This window comes from Fukomys damarensis, unplaced genomic scaffold (genome assembly GCF_012274545.1).
Source record: "Fukomys damarensis isolate Sample0158 unplaced genomic scaffold, DMR_v1.0_HiC HiC_scaffold_23, whole genome shotgun sequence".
Lineage (NCBI taxonomy): Eukaryota > Metazoa > Chordata > Mammalia > Rodentia > Bathyergidae > Fukomys > Fukomys damarensis.
In genome coordinates this window covers 56939628-56957813 of record NW_022900935.1, presented here as the reverse complement: position 1 = coordinate 56957813, position 18186 = coordinate 56939628, and the positions used below count along the sequence as shown (strand labels likewise).

The 18186-nt window shown below is 51.3% G+C and overlaps 1 protein-coding gene across 8 annotated transcripts in view; it reads left to right on the top strand.

Moving 5' to 3' along the window:
* Positions 1-16999, top strand: part of Slc39a11 (solute carrier family 39 member 11) — a 412155-nt gene extending 395156 nt beyond the window's left edge. For 6 of the 8 annotated variants that reach the window (XM_010640585.3, XM_033767348.1, XM_033767349.1 and 3 more), the window contains 3 exons: positions 14875-14973; positions 16058-16216; positions 16520-16999. In XM_010640585.3, the coding sequence (XP_010638887.1) occupies positions 14875-14973; positions 16058-16216; positions 16520-16598 (337 nt within the window). In that variant the 3' untranslated portion in view covers positions 16599-16999. Of the gene's footprint in view, positions 1-14874; positions 14974-16057; positions 16217-16519 lie in introns of those variants that run through there. The other 2 variants (XR_783584.3, XR_004518544.1) reach the window with 1 other exon arrangement.
* Positions 17000-18186: the final 1187 nt, after the last annotated feature.

Genomic DNA, 18186 nt, shown 5'->3' with positions numbered 1-18186 from the left:
TCTCTCTCTCTCTCTCTCTCTCTCTCTTTCTCTATGCAGTACCAGCAGCAACACTGTGTTTAACAGCTGATCCAAGCTGACACCAACAGAAATAAGATAGGGGGCCATCCTGTGCCCTTTGAATAAGATGAACTGAGAAGGATGGATCCCTTCTAGATATCCTTGCCCAAACTTAATAGCCTAAATCTAACCATGACTAAACACCACACAAACCCGGAATGGGGGACATTCTACAAAATAACTGGCCAGTGTACTCAATGTCACGAAAAACAAGGAAAAGATGGAACTTTGTCACAGAACAGGGCAGTCGCAGGATGAGGCCTGCGTGTAACGATGTAGGCTCCCAGAGTGCAGCCTGAAGGAGCAGAAGGACACCAGGGAGGAGAGTGGTGAGGCTGGGATAGGATGTGTGCTTCATTAATGGTATTGAATCCATGCCATCTTCCGGAGTGTGTCATTGTGCTGTGGATCTGCGCACTGCTGATGTGACCAGAGTATGGGCGAGAGGGATATAGGAACTCAAGGTACTAATTTTGTAACTTTTCTGTACGTCTAAAATTATTTCAGAATAAAGAGTTTTAAAAAATTAAGAGTACCGGGTACATAGTAGGTACTTTCTAAATATGTGCTGAGTGATTGAATTTGAATATTAAATTATTGAAGAAGTCAGGAAGTAACATAACCTATATAGCTTTTGCCAAGTGGGGTGGGAGGATGAAGGCATCTTCCCCATATGATCATGATGCAGTTATCCAACCCTAGAAATTTATCATGGATGTAGTAAAACTGTCTACCATACTGACCCTGTTCAGTGTTTTCTGATCACTCCCAAATGTCCTCTTACAGATATTTGTTTGGTTGGTGTATTATTTGTTAGCCTGATACCACACTGGGCTGTCCTGTTTCCTTCATCTCACTGCGTCAGTGAGAAACAGTCTCCTGCCTTTTCCGACCCTGACATTTTTGAGGAGCACTGAGAATGGGCTGCTTTCCTTAGGATGACATTTTGCACGGGGTAGGAGACCATCATCGCTGGAAACACTCCTCCATGCAGCATGGCCGATCGCTCTTCTCAGGTCTCAGCTGATGGACTTGGGCTGCCATGGGTCTCCATTAGCCTTTCAGGTGAGACCTAGGCAGCTGTTGGCATCATTGTTCCTTTATTTTGGTACATGGTGAGCATTGGTCTGTCCCTTTTTAGAAAAAAATCTTTGGTTATTGTAGACAGGGTTTCACTAAAGAGTCCAGGCTTGATATCTTCCTGCCTCAGCCTCCTGAGACCTGGGTGTACAGATATGTACCACCATACCCAGCTCCTCTGTCCTCCTTCCATGCCCCTTTGTAGCTGGGGTTGTGTTCTCCTGAGATTGAACTTTCCATTACTCCCCATCCCAACCCAATGCTCAGTGCCACCCCACCCCACCACCCCAGGAGATGACAAGTTTAATCTCCTCCCACACTCAGTTTGGGGTTTGGCCTCCTGGGAAGCACCCCTCAGGGGGCATTCCTTTAGAGCAAGTAAGCCTAGCATATGGTAACCAGGGAATTCTTTGGCCAGCTACTGACTTATTCAAGAGTGTAAAGGCCACCAGACATGTGTCAGAAGCCAGCAGTTCCTTTGAAAACTCTGGGAACCTCATTTTCTTTTAAAGGGTTTCACAGAGCATTATTATTTTACAGCAAACAGAGATCTTTTATAACACCTGTGCTAGGGCCCACCCCACAGTGGACAACTGGTAATTGATGGCATCAGGGTCTGAACTATTGCTGATGACCGCAGATGCCCCCTGACAAACTGAGATTATAGCAAGATCCCCCCTGAAAGTGCCCCTGTTTCATATGGGGGCAACACACGTGAAGCCCTTGAGCTCTGGGGTCAGCAGACCTGGGATGGAACTTCAGTCGAGCTACTACTAATGGATCTGGGACAGGATCAACACCCTCTGCAAGGCTGTTTCTTCAGCTATAACATAGGTTGATAAGGCTTTTTGTGTAGGGCAATTACTAGAACAGAGCCCAGCACTGGGCCTGGTACAGGACAAGGGGCTCAGGAGGCAGTGCTAGTGTTCTTGCTATAGTCACGTTGTCACTGGATGGGGTCCAAGGAGGTCCCCCCAAAAAGAGATGGCGACTTCGGTTCACACTACCCATGGGGTGGGTTGTAGGTGCAGTGACTTATGTCACAGAAAAGACTTAAAGGAGAGTGACAAAGCTGGGGCTGGGGGTTTTCGTGTGGCCTTGGGGATGTCCCTCAGATGGATGGTCTAGGATGTGCATTCCTGCTGCCCAGCTGATTACCTGTTGAGTGAGCTAAGGTAGAATAGAAGCCATTTGCATTTGTTTGGAGTTTGGAGATATGCTGTCCACTGCTTCCTTAAGGATTGGGGGTTTGTGGAATTTGTGAACCTATAATATTAGAGGAAAATCATGGGCTCCATTTCCAGGAGAAAAGCACAGACCCAATTTGCAGACTTAGGGACTTTTTGGAATGAGTTTCCTAGAGAAGAGAAAGGTACAGTAACCGCTGGCAACTCTGACTGCATCCTGACGCTGTGGTTTTCTTAAAAGTGCAGTTTCAAAATTGTGATTTTCCTTGTTGCCTTTCTGCCTGTCTTCATTTTCTTTCTCTTGTGTGCAGTCAGCACAGGCCATTTCTGGTGGAAGTGACTTGGGTAAGGCAGTTGCTCTGTGCATGTCTTGGCTGTGTTGGTAGCAGAGCAGGAGGTGCCCGGCCTCCCGCTTCATGATCCTCTTTCCCACCTACCCCTTCGCATTAGCCTTGTACCTGCATTCGCCCTTCACTGTGCATATTGGGAAGCCAAGAAAATACAATTATTTCTCAAGAGCACAGCCCCGAGTTCCTGGTTAGCTAGAAGCCAAGTTCCAAAGCCCATAGCAGGAGGAAGGACAAGATTTCTCTCACTTTTCTCCAGCCCCTGACTGCATGCAGAGTCGTGGGCCTGGGTTATGTGCTCTTCAAGCCGTTGAGCTTCTGCAGACAGCAGTGATTTCACCTCAGAGGGAACTCTGAGCCTAAGGGGAGTGCTGTTTTGCTTCTCCTGTCCCTGTCACTTGAAGGCAGGGAGGTTCAAAGAAGGATGGGAAGGATGACCAGACGTGCTGACCCAAGGCCTCCACTTACCTTCACTTTCTTTTTGTAGCATCCTCTGCATACAGAACTTTAACTCAAAGGCTCCCTGTTGCCCCGTGAGCCCTCCATGCATCAGGGTATCCTCCCCATCGATCCCTTGACATCCTTGGGTGTGAATTGCCAGTGGGGAGCACCCTACCTTGCCATGCTTCTTACCCTCCCTGTCCTGTTGGTCTTCGGTTCAATGCTCCTGGAACTCATTTCATCTTGTAAAGAAACGATCAATCGTTCCTGTTTGTCTGGGGAGCCCAGGCTGGTTGTCAAACAAGGAGACTACATCCTGCCAGGCAGCTTTTCCCTTCCCAGCCACAGAAGGGAGGGGCCGCCCTGACTGCCTGGAATAGCCAAGGGTTTCTCATCAGTAGCCTGAAAGCTCCCGTTCCCTTCAGTTTGTATTAGGCACAGGGTTCAATCACTCTCCCTGAAGGGTTGGAGGAGGAGCAGGTGCTGTTCAGCTTTGAACTCTGGCCACATGCCCCAAGGGCAAGTGAAGGTATAGTTTGGTCTGAACAGAAGGGTGGGGGGGGCGAGTCTCTTTCTGGAAGTTTTACATTGGCTGGGCGCCAGGCAGAGAGAGCAGTGTGACAGAGACGCAGTGGAAGGCTATTGAGAGCGTATGTTATTCAGTGGCAAAGCATTCAGCTCGTAAGATTGTGCCCAGGAGATTGTTTTGCAGGTGGGAAAGAAAGGAGTCTTTCAACCTCTCCCATTTGGCCTGCACTGCAGCTTTGCTGACAGCACTTTGGAGTTTCCTCTTGGAGTGATTGGTTTATGCTGTCCAGATGTGCACAATGAGATAGTTTTGTGTTTTGGCTTCCCAGATGTGCACAGACGGGAAAATGAGCTTTGGTGAAGGCGGGGGCAGCCCCTGGAATCCAGAGAACCTACAAAGCAGTCCTTGTATAGGAGTCACGGGACGTAGTATCTGGAAAAGAGCTCAGGGGTCCCCCAATTTACCCTCCTTGTTTGACAGCTAAAGACACTGAAGCTCACAGGATTGTGACAGTGCTCCCTGCTGAGTGACCCATATGGCCGGGTGCAGGCGTTGGCCCTGCTGGAATTCTGGGGCCTGTATCTGTGAACCATTTGTTTCACGACTGCCCGCACCTGGCTCACTCTCTTTTAGATACTGGGAAGCATTGTGAAGGGGACACATGAGGATTTCTAGCTTGTTCTGGTACAAAGTCAGGCGAGGGAGGAAGAACAAAGAAGAGACGTGTTAAAGGAATTTATTATAATAGGTTTACGGGACAAGAAATGGTATCAGGAAGTAAGAGAGACATAGGAGGAAAAGAGTGAATAAAACGCAGAAGTAAAGTAGTCTAGATTTTAGATGGGGGTGACTCCGTTGGGTTTCTATTGCCTTTGACAAGACACCTCAAAACATGACGGCTTAAGCCAGGAAGCATTATCTCACTTTTTTTGTGGGGTTGGAATTTGGGAGTGGCTTTGCTGAGTGGTCCCAGCTCAAGGTCTCTTATGAGGTCACAGCCAAGATGTTATCCAGAGCTCGGGCCATCTGAGGGCTGGGCTGGGGCTGGAGGGTCCACTTCCAAGCCAGTGCACTCACTTGGCTATTGGCAGAAGGGCTGATTTCCTTGCCACATGTGGCTACTTGAGTGTACTCATATCGTGATGGCTGGCTTCCCCCAGAGCAGCTGCTGCTGCTGCTGCTACTGAAGGGCGGGGGGTGACTTTCAGGCTCTCACTTTGGAAGGGCCAGATTACCTAGCCTTGAAAGAGGCGAAAAAATGAGCTACAGATAGCTGAGAGGGAATGAGCACAGAGAACAGATGGCTCCGGAGAATAGGTAGCTTGGAGGACACCGAGGCTGATGATCAGCTCCTCGTTGAAGCTGCCTCAGCCTCCTGTTCTTTCTGCCTTTTGTGACATTAAATGAATTCTGAAAAATGCAGCAGTGAACAGGGAGCCAGGGCTGGGAGTCACTGGGTGCTGGCTGTGTTCTGTCTCTTGACCTGGATGTGGATTTTGCCAGATTGCCAGTTTCTGAAAATTCAGCTAGCAGAGCACTTATACCTCGTGCTCTTTTCTGGACTGATAAGCACAGAAAATGTCTTTGTAAAAGCAGTGGGAAATTATTCTTTCCCCAGAAATATGACTTTGATCTGGCCTTTAATGGGTCACTAGTTTCTGCTCAAATTCCAAATGCTTAAGGAGAATGAGCAAATAAAACTGCTAATGGCTATTGACTGCTCATCTCAATGGGGTGATCTGAGGGCCTTGCTCAGTTTTTGCCTTTCAGGGATTTTTGTAAAGAGGACCACACGGCATTTACTATTTTGTGTCTTGTTTCTTTCACTCAAAATGTCTCGAGATGCCTCCACCTCGTGCATGTAGGTACAGAGCTCCCCCCATCCCAGCTGTACATCCCAGAGTATTCCATTGTGTGATGGAATACAGCTTCTTTATCCATTCTGTTGAGAAAGGGCATCTGCATGGTCTCCGGGACTTACAGCACTGCTAGGATTAAGAGCACGCTTCGCACACAGCCTGTGAGGGCCACACGGGCACATGTGTGCCTCCACTTGCTGAGTGAAGCAGCCTCATACCCAGCCTCTGCAACAGATTGGTTTTATTTGCTGGGAGACTTAGTAGGCAAAGGGCCCCAGGCCATGGCCCTGGGAGCCTCGGAACCCATGGTTCTATGGGAGCTTCTGCATGAAATGGTCTAGTCCACAGTGGTAGCCTGAATCACCCTAAGCCAACACCCGGCCTTGTAGCTCAACTGCCTGGGGCTCTTCCTTGCCCACTTTGGGGAAAGCGTCAGGCTTTAGGGGATTGGATGGGTCATCTCATCTCGTCATTCTAGCCTGTGGAGCTCCCAGAACCGCAGGCAGGAGGTGGTGGAAGATCCCTTGCGTGCTAAGCCAGCTCTGCTGAGCAGGTAGGGCCAGGCCGCCTGCGGGGAACACCCAGCCCCTTCCCACCTGCAGGCTCATCCAACACCTCGACAGTCTGCCTGCTGAGTGGGAAGCAGGTGATGTCACCACCAGGCCTGAACAATCAGGCCTTTCAGGGCAGGACGATAACAATCAAAACAGTATGTAAGGGCCTGCCACGCAAGAACACACACGCTTGTTGCCCCGGGAGGATCTGAAAGCTGGGGTTAAGTGAGGCTTGTCAGGAATATGCCATTCTCCTTTCCCGATCAGCCGGCTGGAGAATATAGCCTGGAGAGCGAAGCTGAGGGTTACAGGGCCTCACTTGCCAATTCTCAGAGAAATTCATGACTCTACCCACTACCTCCCCAGAGAACACTCACCTCTAACCCAGGCTGAGCCACAACCCATGGTTGGAGTTCAAACAGGAATGTCCTGCTACACAACTCCAGGGGGCGCTGTGTGCAAGACCAAAGCTTCCCTGGAATGAAGCTACAGTGAGGTGAGAGAGGACCTCTGTCTTTGACTAAGGGAGCCAGGCCTGGTGGTCATCAGGCATTCCACCCACGTGCAATGCTAGGAATACGATGCCACGACTGAGCTCGCAGAGACGCACCTCCACTCAGCCTGGCCATTCTCAAAGGAAAGGCTGAACCCAGGGCTCCCTGTGTGCAGCAGGAGCCTTCTCTTGCCCGGTGACATTTTTGCAAGGATGCCAGCTCACCTACACTCTTGGGTCCTCTGAGTCCACAGGTCTCAACCAGGGGTGATGTTGTCCTATATGGGAACTCTAGACACTTATGCAGATGTTCTGGTTTTTGTGACTCGGAAGTTGCTCCTTGCATCTAGTGAGCAAAGACTAATGATACCACTAAACATCCTGCAGTGCACAGAGCAGGTCCCCACCACAATGAATTAGTGACTCTGAACGCCCATCATAGTGATGCCGAAATGCTCTGCTAATGATGAACTGTTCCCACTCTGTTAAACCCTCAAGGGCTCTGGTTCACATCTTTCCCCATCTTGTGTGTTCTCCTTGCTGTGCACAGTGAGACAGAATGATAGAACTTCGGCCTGGAAGGTGTAGGGCAAGACCTACCCTGCTGTTGGAGGTCTGAACCAGATAACCAGCTCTCCCTAGGATGGTGTGATGGATCCCGGAGGGCCCAAAGTAGTGGTTTAGAAGTCCTGCTGTCTCACCTCCCAGCTGGGTGGCCCTGGGGACTACTAACCCAATCCCTGCACTTCAGTTTCCCCATCTGTGAAATGGGTGCCATACTAAGAGCAAAATCTCAAGAGGTGGTTGAGGGGGGGAAAGCAGGTTGCCACATGTAAGCAGTTTATGAACATGCCTGACATTTAGCAACAACCAATAAATGGCAGTAAGTAAAGATTAGCATCATTTTTATTCTAGCTGGTGGACTTCAGGCTCCCCTCTGATGGGGTGGGTGTGGTAACAAGAGATGCAGCTGGTTTCAGCTCCGGATTATCCTGCAGTCTCTGTGCCACTGCACATGCCCTGTGCTGATGCCTGCTGGTAACGTCCCCAGGATCGAGTCCTGGAATGAAAGTTTGAAGGACAATGAACGGATTTTGGGACACCCCCGCGTGACTCCCAAAGATGGGTGGGAGCCACTGGGGTGGAAGCCAGTGCTCTGGGCCTTGGGAAGAGCTCTGGGCTGGGACTGAGGCATTTTGTGCTCAGGTTTTTCCTTAACAGCTCATTTACCCCACTGGGAGAGATGGTTGTCAAGGCTTTGACTCAGTGCATTTTGTGTTCTTCTTTGTGCATTGACTTTGATCTGGGGACAGGGGGTTGAGGAAGACCCAAGTGGGCCCACCTTGTCATTGCACATCTTTGCTTACTCGTTCCTGTCTGCAGTGTGCTTCCCCATCCAGCCATTTGTTAAAACTGTCTGCCTGCTTGAAACTGTTTTGAACGTCATGCTCTCCGAAGACTGTGTGCGCATGCTCAGTACATCTACCATGGCCCCCGCTGTACCACAGCCATTTCCAGAGGGCTGTTGGCCCCTGTTTAATTGAAAGGTCCTTGAAGATGGGGTCTTTCCTAACACCCTTCCTCAAAGGTGGCTTGGGCTTATTGTAATTGCTCTTGCCTGGGGCTAGTGCTGAATGTGAAACCCCAGCTGGCCACTTGCTATTTCAGGGTATGTGTCTGACCAGGAGCCCCCGAGTTGAGAAGACTGTAGAGCGTAGGGAAGAAATCATTGTGAGGTTGGGCGGCCCCCAGGCTTTGGGTAGCAGGCCTGAGTGCCCCCAGCTCCACTCTGTCCCATTCAGGCTCTTGGGGTGATTTTCACGGTGGCTGCCATGCAAGGAGCCCCACCCTGGATTTGACGTGGGACCCACACCTCACAGTGATTGCTTCCTGGGTGCACAAGAACCTGCAAGTTTGGAGTTTTATGCCCTTTTTAGAGATGAAGCAGAGGTGGGGTCTGGGTCACCACAGTACACCTGCAACAGGCCAGAGGGCCTCAAAGGCATTGAACATGTAGCCTCAGTTTCTTGCTTAACAATGGAGGTGTTGAGGGAGGCCACCTCCAGGGGCTTTACACCCCTGAGTGTTCTCTGACTTTGAACTCAGGGTAGGGTGTAGGGCCTGGCAGGGAAGGATGCGGGAGGTAAGACAGGAGCCTGCAGTGGAGGAATGGGGTTAGGCCTCCCGTTGCCTCCAGGCCTCTAAGAAGACACAGAAGCTACCCGCTGCTTCTGAGCTTTCTTCCTGTTGCCCACCTCTGGGGATTCACAGTCAGTGCAAGTAAGGGCAGGGAGGGTCTCGTGCCTCACAGCCTGGAGGGGCCTTGGCCATGAGCTGTTCCCTCTACCAGGTTGGGAGACTAAGGTATGACAGAGACAACTGGAAAAACCCCCTTGGGCTGTCCGCTTCTGCCCTCACATCCAGACCGGAGAGGCAAACTGATGAATGAGCACCTTTACCCTGCCTGTGCCTCCTTGGCACCCGCCAGGGGCCGGGCCCTGTCATCTATCTGCTCGGAGTCAATATTTGTGAGTGAGCCCAGCCCCTTCCTACCCCCCAACGTCTCCCCACCCCCGGGGGTTTCCAGCTGCCTCCTGGCCTTCAGCAGCCTGAATTGGTCCTTTGTGTCCCTCCTGGCCAGACCCGGAGCAAAGTGTCTGCTGCTGTCCCTGCAGGGAGGCCACCTCTCCCGAGCCTTCAGGGCGCCGCAGTTTCTGGATGTCCCTCAGGGGTGCGTGGGAGACAGCAGCCTCCAGGAGCGCCTTCCCATCCATGGGGTGACGAGGGTGGCAGGGGAACTGGCTCTCTTGAGTGTCCAGACTTGCATGAGTCTGTCCCCAGTAGGGCATTTTATTCTTAAACCTCTGCTCAATCTCCAGGGTTCTGTACACCTTCTCCACGTTGTCTCTGCCTCTTCCACCTGCCCTGGGGTGCTTCTTCCCCAGGAGACTCCGCAGTCCTGGTCAAGCTGGGCCCCGTCCCAGAAGTCACACAGTACTCTGGGCATCCCGGCTCCTTGGCATACTGATCCCCACACCGTTCACAGAGCAGCCACTGCCCCACACCTCCTCCCCCAAGTCGAGGGGCTGGAGCATGCGTTGGCCCCTTCTGCTTGCAAGTCCTTCTTCCGGCTCCCCCTTGGTGTCTGAAAAAAAAAGTCAAAAACTAAGAAACCAAAGTATGAGGGGAAACAAACTTTAAAAAACAATCTCCATTCCAAACCCTGACCCTGAACTTTTAAGTCCCTGGTTCTCCGGGTCTGGTTCTCCCTCCCTGGCAAATTCCTATTCCCAAGGGAAAGGAAAAGAGACGTTTGGAAGCCCAAGCCAAGTTCAACTCCAACGCAGAGCACACCCTGGCAGAGCCATGGCTCACCTTTCCAGGGAGGCCTCCTGGGGCTGCACCATAAACCCCACCTCCCAGCCTCCCCCCTCTCCTTCCCTGCCGGCCCCTTCCCGCCCCTTCTCAAAAGACCCCCTCCCAGTTGCCCTGGGTCAGGTCTGGTGACAGGTCTCCATGGGGCTTGGCTGGTTGCGGAAGGGACAGCTGTGGTTTCTCTCCGTAAAGCGCCCTTCATCCCACTTCCCCTCCCTCCCACTTGCTTGTGGCGCAGAGTAGCAATGGCATCTCTGTGCTGTTCTGGGGAGGAGCAAACCCCAGCACACAGGGGCTTCGCTGTCCTCTGCAGGGCGAGGTGGAGGACTTGTTTTGCTCACTCTGGCTTTTAAATACTGCTGGGAATTTTTTGTAGTCCATCCTGGAAAGGAAACCTCTCATTTAAGCCTTCCCTTCCCAGAACTTCAAGGAACTGACCGGAAGGGCTGGCATGGTGCCTTTGCATGGGCTGGAGGCCGAGGCAGGGAGCACAGTAGGGCTGCAGGGGGAGGGAGTGCCTGGGGCCCCCTCCATGGCTCCCCAAATCAGACTTTATGTGCAGGAAACACCCCGCCTCCAGATACATTTGCTAGTGGCCCCCTGGTATGCTTGGTGGAAAAGGGGCTCCTGAGATAGTGGTGACTTCAGCCTCACCCTTACCCATTGATGACATCTTAGGCCAGGGGTTCTGAACACTGCCGCAGACTTTAATCTGCTCACATGGGGCCCTGTGCTGCAGTTCATCACCCCATGTTGACCAAAGTGGGCAGCCAGGTGTGAGAACTGTGGATGTCGGTCACGTTGCAGAGCTGATATAGATGAGGAGGAGGGCATGGGGTGGTTTGGGCTCTTCCTCAGGGTCACTCTGATTATCTGATATTGGACAGATGCATGACATAGAGCAAAGCAAGCAGACATTGCCGGGCCCATGCCTGGCTCATACTTTCTGTGTTTGTATGCTGGGAGAAGACCCAAGTTAAGAAGGGGCATGTAGGAAGGTAGGAAGGCAGAGAGGCAGTGGTCCCAGCCCTTGCTTGGACTGCAGGAGCCCAAGTACCGGAGAGGCTTCCTGGTTGCCCAGTGAGACAGCACCCTTTGGAGAAAGACCTGGCAGAATCCAGAGGGTGTGGCACCAGTTGGGCTGGAAGCCCCATGCCCAGGGCCAGGGCAGGGCAGAGGTAACGAGGCTTGCCAGGGACAGAAGAATGGGGTTTCTGTGCTGCTTATCAGGATGGTGGCTCCTGGGCAGGATGTGGAGGAGGCTGTGGAAGCCTCCGCCTGGCGGATGGCTGCAGCCAGAACCACGCCACGGACAGGACTTTGGACAGGGAGCGCCACCACTGCCTTGCTGGTGACATTGAGGTGGCAACTCCTTGGCGCCTGGCTGGCATAAGTCACCCTCCTGTCCGTACACATGGGGGGCAGTCTGCAGTCTTCAGCCATCTACTGCAAGCCAGCCGCCAACTACCAAGTCTTCATGTCAGACAAGGCCTGATTGGAGCCCTTGCCCTTCCTCATTGGACCTGAGGCTTTGCATAAGGACAAGAAAGCTGGTTGTATTTACCCAACCATTTGGGGGCACAAGGGGACACTGAATGAGGATGAGGGGAAAGGGCTCATTGTAGGGGACTCTCTGAGAGAAGACAAGGCAAGGGTTAATGAAAAGTTAGCAAGACTTTGCCTTTGTGGCTTGTTTCTTCCATGGCGATATACTTCAGTGTCCCCTGCTCCTGGACTAAGGAGCCCAGGGTCGGCTAAGGCACAACACTAGTCAAAGTTTGTAGAAGTCTATAGAATACACTTTAGTTCTTTGCAGGCCTGGTTAGAATAGGCTCTTTGGGGTCCTACACCTTGAACAAAGAGTGGCAGTGTGTCCTGCAGCTGGATTTGGAGTTCTAGACCTTGGGTCCAAGAGGACAAGAAGAAATGAGGCTGTTAACTCAGGTCTTAAATCCTGCTCCCTCTCAGTGGTGGACACTCATTACCCACCCTGGCAGAGCCACACAGGAGGAGAACCTAAGACCTTCTGAGGAGAAAGGAGATGCCCTACGGACTGGCTGGACACTGATAGTTAGGGACCCAGAAGAGGAGGAAAAGTAATATGGCCCAGTAGGGCCTACTGCTTTGTATAAGTGTATACTTTAAAAAGCAAGGAACAGAACAATAACTTTTACCTAAAAAACTATAGCTAGATTTCTTTTTTTTTTAATTCTATTTAATTTCTCCTAATCCCCCTTCTCTTTTGTTAAACTGGGACAGATCAGGTGTAATGCAAGTATGTATAAGCCACAGTGGACTTCCTGCCCTGTCCCTCATCAAGTGGAGGGACCTGTGGTAGGAGAGTAAGATTGTCCCTAGCTGCCTAGGATGAAGCTTAAGAGCAGCCCCCAGAGCTCTTTATCCAATGAGTTTTTCCATACCTGAAGTGCAATAAAATAGGAAAGTACCCTACTCCATCCAGTAGCGCTGGGAATTATCCATTCACCAGTACCACTGGGGCCTGGTGGGGCTGGAGCCTGGAAGTGACCAGGAAAAAGGAGGCCAACTGAGGAGAAGCAAGAGCCCACTCCTTCTGGGAGCTTCTGTGCAGCCCAGACAGACCAGTCAGCACAAGAGGGCCCAGTACCAGTGACCTTCACATTGCCCTGCTGTCCTCACCAAAACCTTACGATATCCCACCCTTTACCTCTTTGCTGTTTGCAGGCCATGTGGTGGATGGCTTCTGGCTGGTGCCTGTGAAAGGCTGGCATGGCATCCTGCCAACATCTCCACCCTTCTGGGGTCCCTACCTCGACTCCTCTCTCTCTCAGCTCTACTAGGCCTTCTCCCAGTGGAGAATCTCTGCAGGGACTCTGACTCTGCAGCAGATTTTCTCCTGGTCTCCCAACCTCTACTTTGAAATCTCAGGGGAATCCACCATGGATCCAGGATTTGGACATGAGAAGTCCAACTGCCCCAAACTTTACTATATGGACGGCTGTGATATCCTAAAGAAGGACAGGGCATGCCCAGTGTCTATGGTTCCAACGTCTTGTCCAGTCTTTCTGCAGCCACTGAATTATTCTGGCCCTCCACCTGTTCATGTAAATAAAGTTTTATTGGAACCCAGCCACACTTATTTGTTTATGTATTATCTGTGGCTGCTTTTCCACTACAATGGCAGAGTTAAGCATCTGCAACACAAGTTCAGTGGCCCACAGAAGCTAAAATATTTACTCTCTTGGGATTTGCAGGAAACATTTGCTGTCCCTTAGATCATGAGATGAGGCTAGCGCGTGTCTGAGTCTTTCCTAAAGAAACAAAGGGAGAGCAGCCTTAGGTCACATGGACTGAGGATTGGCAAACTTGTGGGAGAGAGCAGCAGAGGCTGAGCACTGGAGCGCAGGCCTTGCAGCACATCCCTGGGCCAGTGGGGAGGGGATCTCTTGTCCATCCACTCCATTTTTAGGGACAGTCCTCGCCTACAGTCTGGCAAGATGAGCTCAGTGCCCTGCTAACTCTTAAGACCTCGTTGCAGCTCCCCTACTAAGGAGCTAATCATAAATTCTGAGATACCATCATTTTGATAAGCCCATGGGTGGATGTCAAGGGGAGACACTGTAAAGCTGTCAAGAAGGGACAGGATGAGAGTTAATTACATGAACCACATACCAGCTAAAGGTTTCCAAGTACACGGTTCTGGGAGGATCAGTCATTTTCTAACAGTCTCCTTGAACTGAGCCTGGGGTGAGTGTCCCGAACAGCGAGCACCCCTGCCCATGAAGCACGTATGCATAGAGGTGAGATAAAGGCAAACCCAGGTGAGCTGCAGCCCCCAAACCAAATGAGGATTAAATATTAAATACTGAGAGCCCAGCCCCTGGCAATTTAGAAACAGACCCTGCCTCAAAATAAAAATGGTTGAGGGTGTGGCTCGGTGAGAAGGCCCTGGGTTCAATCCCCAGCCAGTATAGAAAAAAACAATTAACCACGGGGGATTATCCTTGGTGTTCTGTGTTGGAGCCTGGAACAGAGGCATGGCTAGAGCCGTCCTTGGAGGGGCTGTCCCTTGTGCCCCTTCAGCCGAGGTGGCATCTTGCCGGGGGAGATGGTCTCCAGTGTCCTTCCTGTTGCAGACTGACCAGTCTTTCTCTCTTCGTGCCTCTGCTCCCTCTGTGAGTTGACATTTGGTTGATGCACGCTGTATGCAGCATGTGCGAGGAGGGCTCTTCACATATGTGCCCTATGAATTAATGATTACGTGCGTGTCTTGTGTCCCTGGCTAAATCATGTATCTCGTTCTGCTTTGCTCTCCCTCTGCATGGCGATTCTCGATCTGTGTACAAAGCAGGTTTTCAAAAACAGGCACAGGCCAGCTGGCTGAGTCACACGACACCCTCACCCCAGTCTAACACAGAGACTGGAAGCAAGAGGATGACAGTGAGCTCCACCCAGAAATGTGGTGATCATGCCAGACCCCAGCCAGATCTGTGCCGCCGTCAGATTCTGCAAATGTTCCTCACTTCTGAACGTGCTTCTGGGTGAAATGTGATGTACCCGTCCCTGTGCCACAGAGATGTATGGAGCACTTCCTACGTGCTGGTCCCTGGGTCACACAGCAGCCCACAAGGATGGGTGTTATTATCCCTGGGTTGTATACAAGGTATGGAGGCATAAAAGTGAAATGATTTGGGCAGAGTGGTGCAGCCAGCCTGATGCCCAGCCAGTGTGTTTTCTGCTGTACCGTGGCACTGTAGTGTCACCACCCCGGGACACTAATGGGGAGACAGATCCATGTCGCTCCTGCCAGCAACTTGTGCTGTCCTCCTACATGTGAGTCCTGACCGTTTTCTTCTGCCTCTCAACAGGTCCCCAACCAGCTCCCTAGCACCAAAGAAAGGCTTTTGTTCCTCCTCTGTGTGGTTTCACAGCTGCAGATAAGAGCTTCACCTGCCTTCTTGATTTTTCAGGAATTTGGCCATTGGAATTGGAATCCAGAACTTCCCAGAGGGCCTGGCTGTCAGCCTCCCTTTGCGAGGGGCGGGCTTCTCCACCTGGCGAGCTTTCTGGTGAGTGCCCCAGTGCGCCGACACCAGAGGCAAGGCCATGTCTGGTGTCCAGGGCCCGGCTCATGTACTGTGTAAGCTGCTTTCTGCAAGACCAGTCACTTCTTGGAAGGCAATCTGGGGCTTTATCCAGATTCACGTAACGCAAATGAATATTGTCCCCCAAGGCTGGGGAAGCTCAAGCAAAAATCCTACCTCCTGACCTTCTACACACCCCAGCTGGAGTGGCTGTGCCCTACTTCGACACCTCTCCAAGCCCAGCAGTGTTAGCTCATCTCCCCCTTGGGTCTGTGCTTTAAACATCCCATGCGTCAGGTGACATGTTGCCACCACCTGCCCCGGGAGTCACTCTCATGGCTCCTGTCATATGGTCACGAGTGTGAAGACCAGCATGCAGCGATGATGACCATTGCACTCACTGATTTTCCCCTTTCCCTGACAGCCTTCTAGTCTGTTCCCTGACTGTCCTTCAACATCCATGTCCCACTTTCAAGGGAAGGAGCTGTGGGCTAGGGAGTCAGACGGCCATCTTCAGTCACCTGGACCATCAGTGGTGACACTGAGGCCAGAAGCCCAACATGTAGAAGGTTTTCTGCCCTGTGATCAGGGCTCTCTCAGATACTTCTTAGATAAAATGATCACGACTCTACAATATATGCTAAGGGTGCTTAAATAGCCTACTAATAGCAATCTTAAAATGCCTTTATTTTTCAGGGCCTTAGGCCTTAGTTTATGTACACGCTTATTTTGTGATCGCTGAATAGGAGATTTGGGTAAGGACAGGGCAAGGTTTGATAGAGTTTGTTTTAATGAATACAAGGACTGTGACTGTCGTTTCATATAGCTGAAGCACCAGGAAGAAGAGGGGAAGGCAGGGAGCTCTTATGGTGACATCCAGACCCTGAGATAAACTTGTTTCTTCCTCTCTCACTCCTGCCTGGGCTTGACATGAAATCCCCATTTTCCTGGGGTGCCAAATCCAAGGAAGGAATTGTACAAACTGAAGAGTACCCAGTTCTTCTCGTCTGTGAACAAAAGCACGTGGGAGGCCTCCAGTGGCCTGTGTTTCTGTCCCTTCCATCCCTAGGTATGGACAGCTGAGCGGCATGGTGGAGCCCCTGGCTGGGGTCTTTGGTGCCTTTGCTGTGGTGCTGGCTGAGCCCATCTTGCCCTATGCGCTTGCCTTTGCTGCTGGCGCCATGGTTTATGTGGTCATGGACGACATCATCCCAGAAGCCCAGATCAGGTGGGGAGCTTGTCCTCTTGTCTGCCCCTGGCGCAGCCTCCTCCTACCACCCAGGACCCACTGCCTCATCTGCTCCTCCTCACCCTTCCCAGAGTCATTCCCCTACCCCCGTGCTCCCTGGGATGGACGGAGAGGAAAGGACAGGGGGCGTCGAGACACAGGTGATACTAAGCAGGGCCTCTGCTCGCTTGATGAATGAGGCTTATTTCCCTTTGGAACTGCACGCTGCAGAGGAGGCCTCTGGCCTAGACCAGGTCTTGGAGACCCTGAGGTCTTACTGTTCTTCCTGTCATTCTCTCCTAGTGGTAACGGGAAGCTGGCGTCCTGGGCGTCCATCCTGGGATTCGTGGTGATGATGTCACTGGATGTGGGGCTGGGCTAGCACCAAGACCCTGCAGACCCCAGGAAAGGCAGCACCAGACTTCTCCGGGACCATGAGCCTCCTTCTTCCCATTGAAGCCTTGTTCCTTTCTCTCCTCTTCATCTCATTATCTGCATCTGCTCTGGTGATAATCTAACCATTTTCACTTCGCTTGTGAGGGAGACACTGGCTTTCTTTAGAATCTTAAAGTGTCATGGAACTACAGGGTTTGGTTTTGCCTACTGAAGGGATATTCCTTCTGTGGGATTGTCAAGGACATACAGATCAGGGAAATCTCTCCTCTCCTCTCCTCTCCTCCCTCAGTCTCCCTCACGGGCAACCCCTCAAGGTCACCAACAGAAATAAATTCCCAGGAGAAGTCTCCTAAGCACTTAGCCCTTGGGCTCAGAGCAGACTGGCCAGCACCCCTTCTGCTCCTTTAGTGCAGATCCTCTGCCCACCTAGAATGCAGGAACCAGAGTATTGGAAACACAGCACCCTCTTTCTGAGGCTGAGCCAGCCGGAAGATGAAAGTGACTTCCTCTCCCTTCCCCCGGAGACATGGGCACGGGAGGGGTCGAACACAAAGGAACATCAGCCAGTCCACTTGTCTTTTTTCTTTTAAGGACAAAAGCTTCATTGCGGACATAGACTCAGAAATTAGGGCAACTATGAACACAGCGAACCCTGTGAAAAGCAGAGAGTGGCTTTGAGCAGAGGCCTCTGTTCTTGAAATGGGTTCCAAGAACAGAGTGGTTGTCATGGTTTCCAAACTCCCAGGCATTAATATTTTTAAGCTATAGCCTCCGTCTTTCTAAGACACTTCAGGATACCAGCAAATTGCTGGAATCCAAACTCTTCACTCACTAATGGAGGGACCTACTTAAGTTAGCTAAAGTGAAGGAAAGGCTTTTGGAGTCTACAGTGGCTCCTTCCCACCAAGCATTGGGTACCTAGCTTATCACCCGGCCAAGGACCCTTGAGCAGCATTGGGCTTCGCTGGAGTCTGGCCAGAGGACTTAGGGTAGGACAGGAAGAAAGGTAGAAGGAAGAGAGATATTTTTACATTTCCCTTGTGAAGTCAATATTAGCCAAGTTATTCTGAGAGGACCATAAAGAACAGTTGGACCTAGACTAGAAGCCAACCTACTCTTCACACACACAGCTTGTCCAGCCAGGGGGATAGGACCCACCTGCTTCAGAGGGAATTTTGAGCAGCCTCTGCCATGAAGGCAGGAAGCCTAAACGCCAGGCATTCAGAGAGTTTACATGTCTAGCTGCTTTCAAGGGTGAATCTCCTGCTCTGTGAATGCTCTAAGACCACGAAAGCCAACCTTGTGCTGCGTCTGTTCTGTGTATGTTCTTCCTAAGCACTGATGATCAAAACTGAAGACACGTTCAGAGCTTTGATGGGTTGAGATTAGCTGGGTTGGTGGTTGGTGTGTGTGTGTGTGTGTGTGTGTGTGTGTGTGTGTGTGTGTGTGTGTGTGTGTGTGTGTGTGTGTGTGTGTGTGTGTGTGTGTGTGTGTGTGTGTGTGTGTGTGTGTGTGTGTGTGTGTTTCATTGTTTTACGTCTTTGTATGTAGTTCTACCTGATGCAAATTGTTCT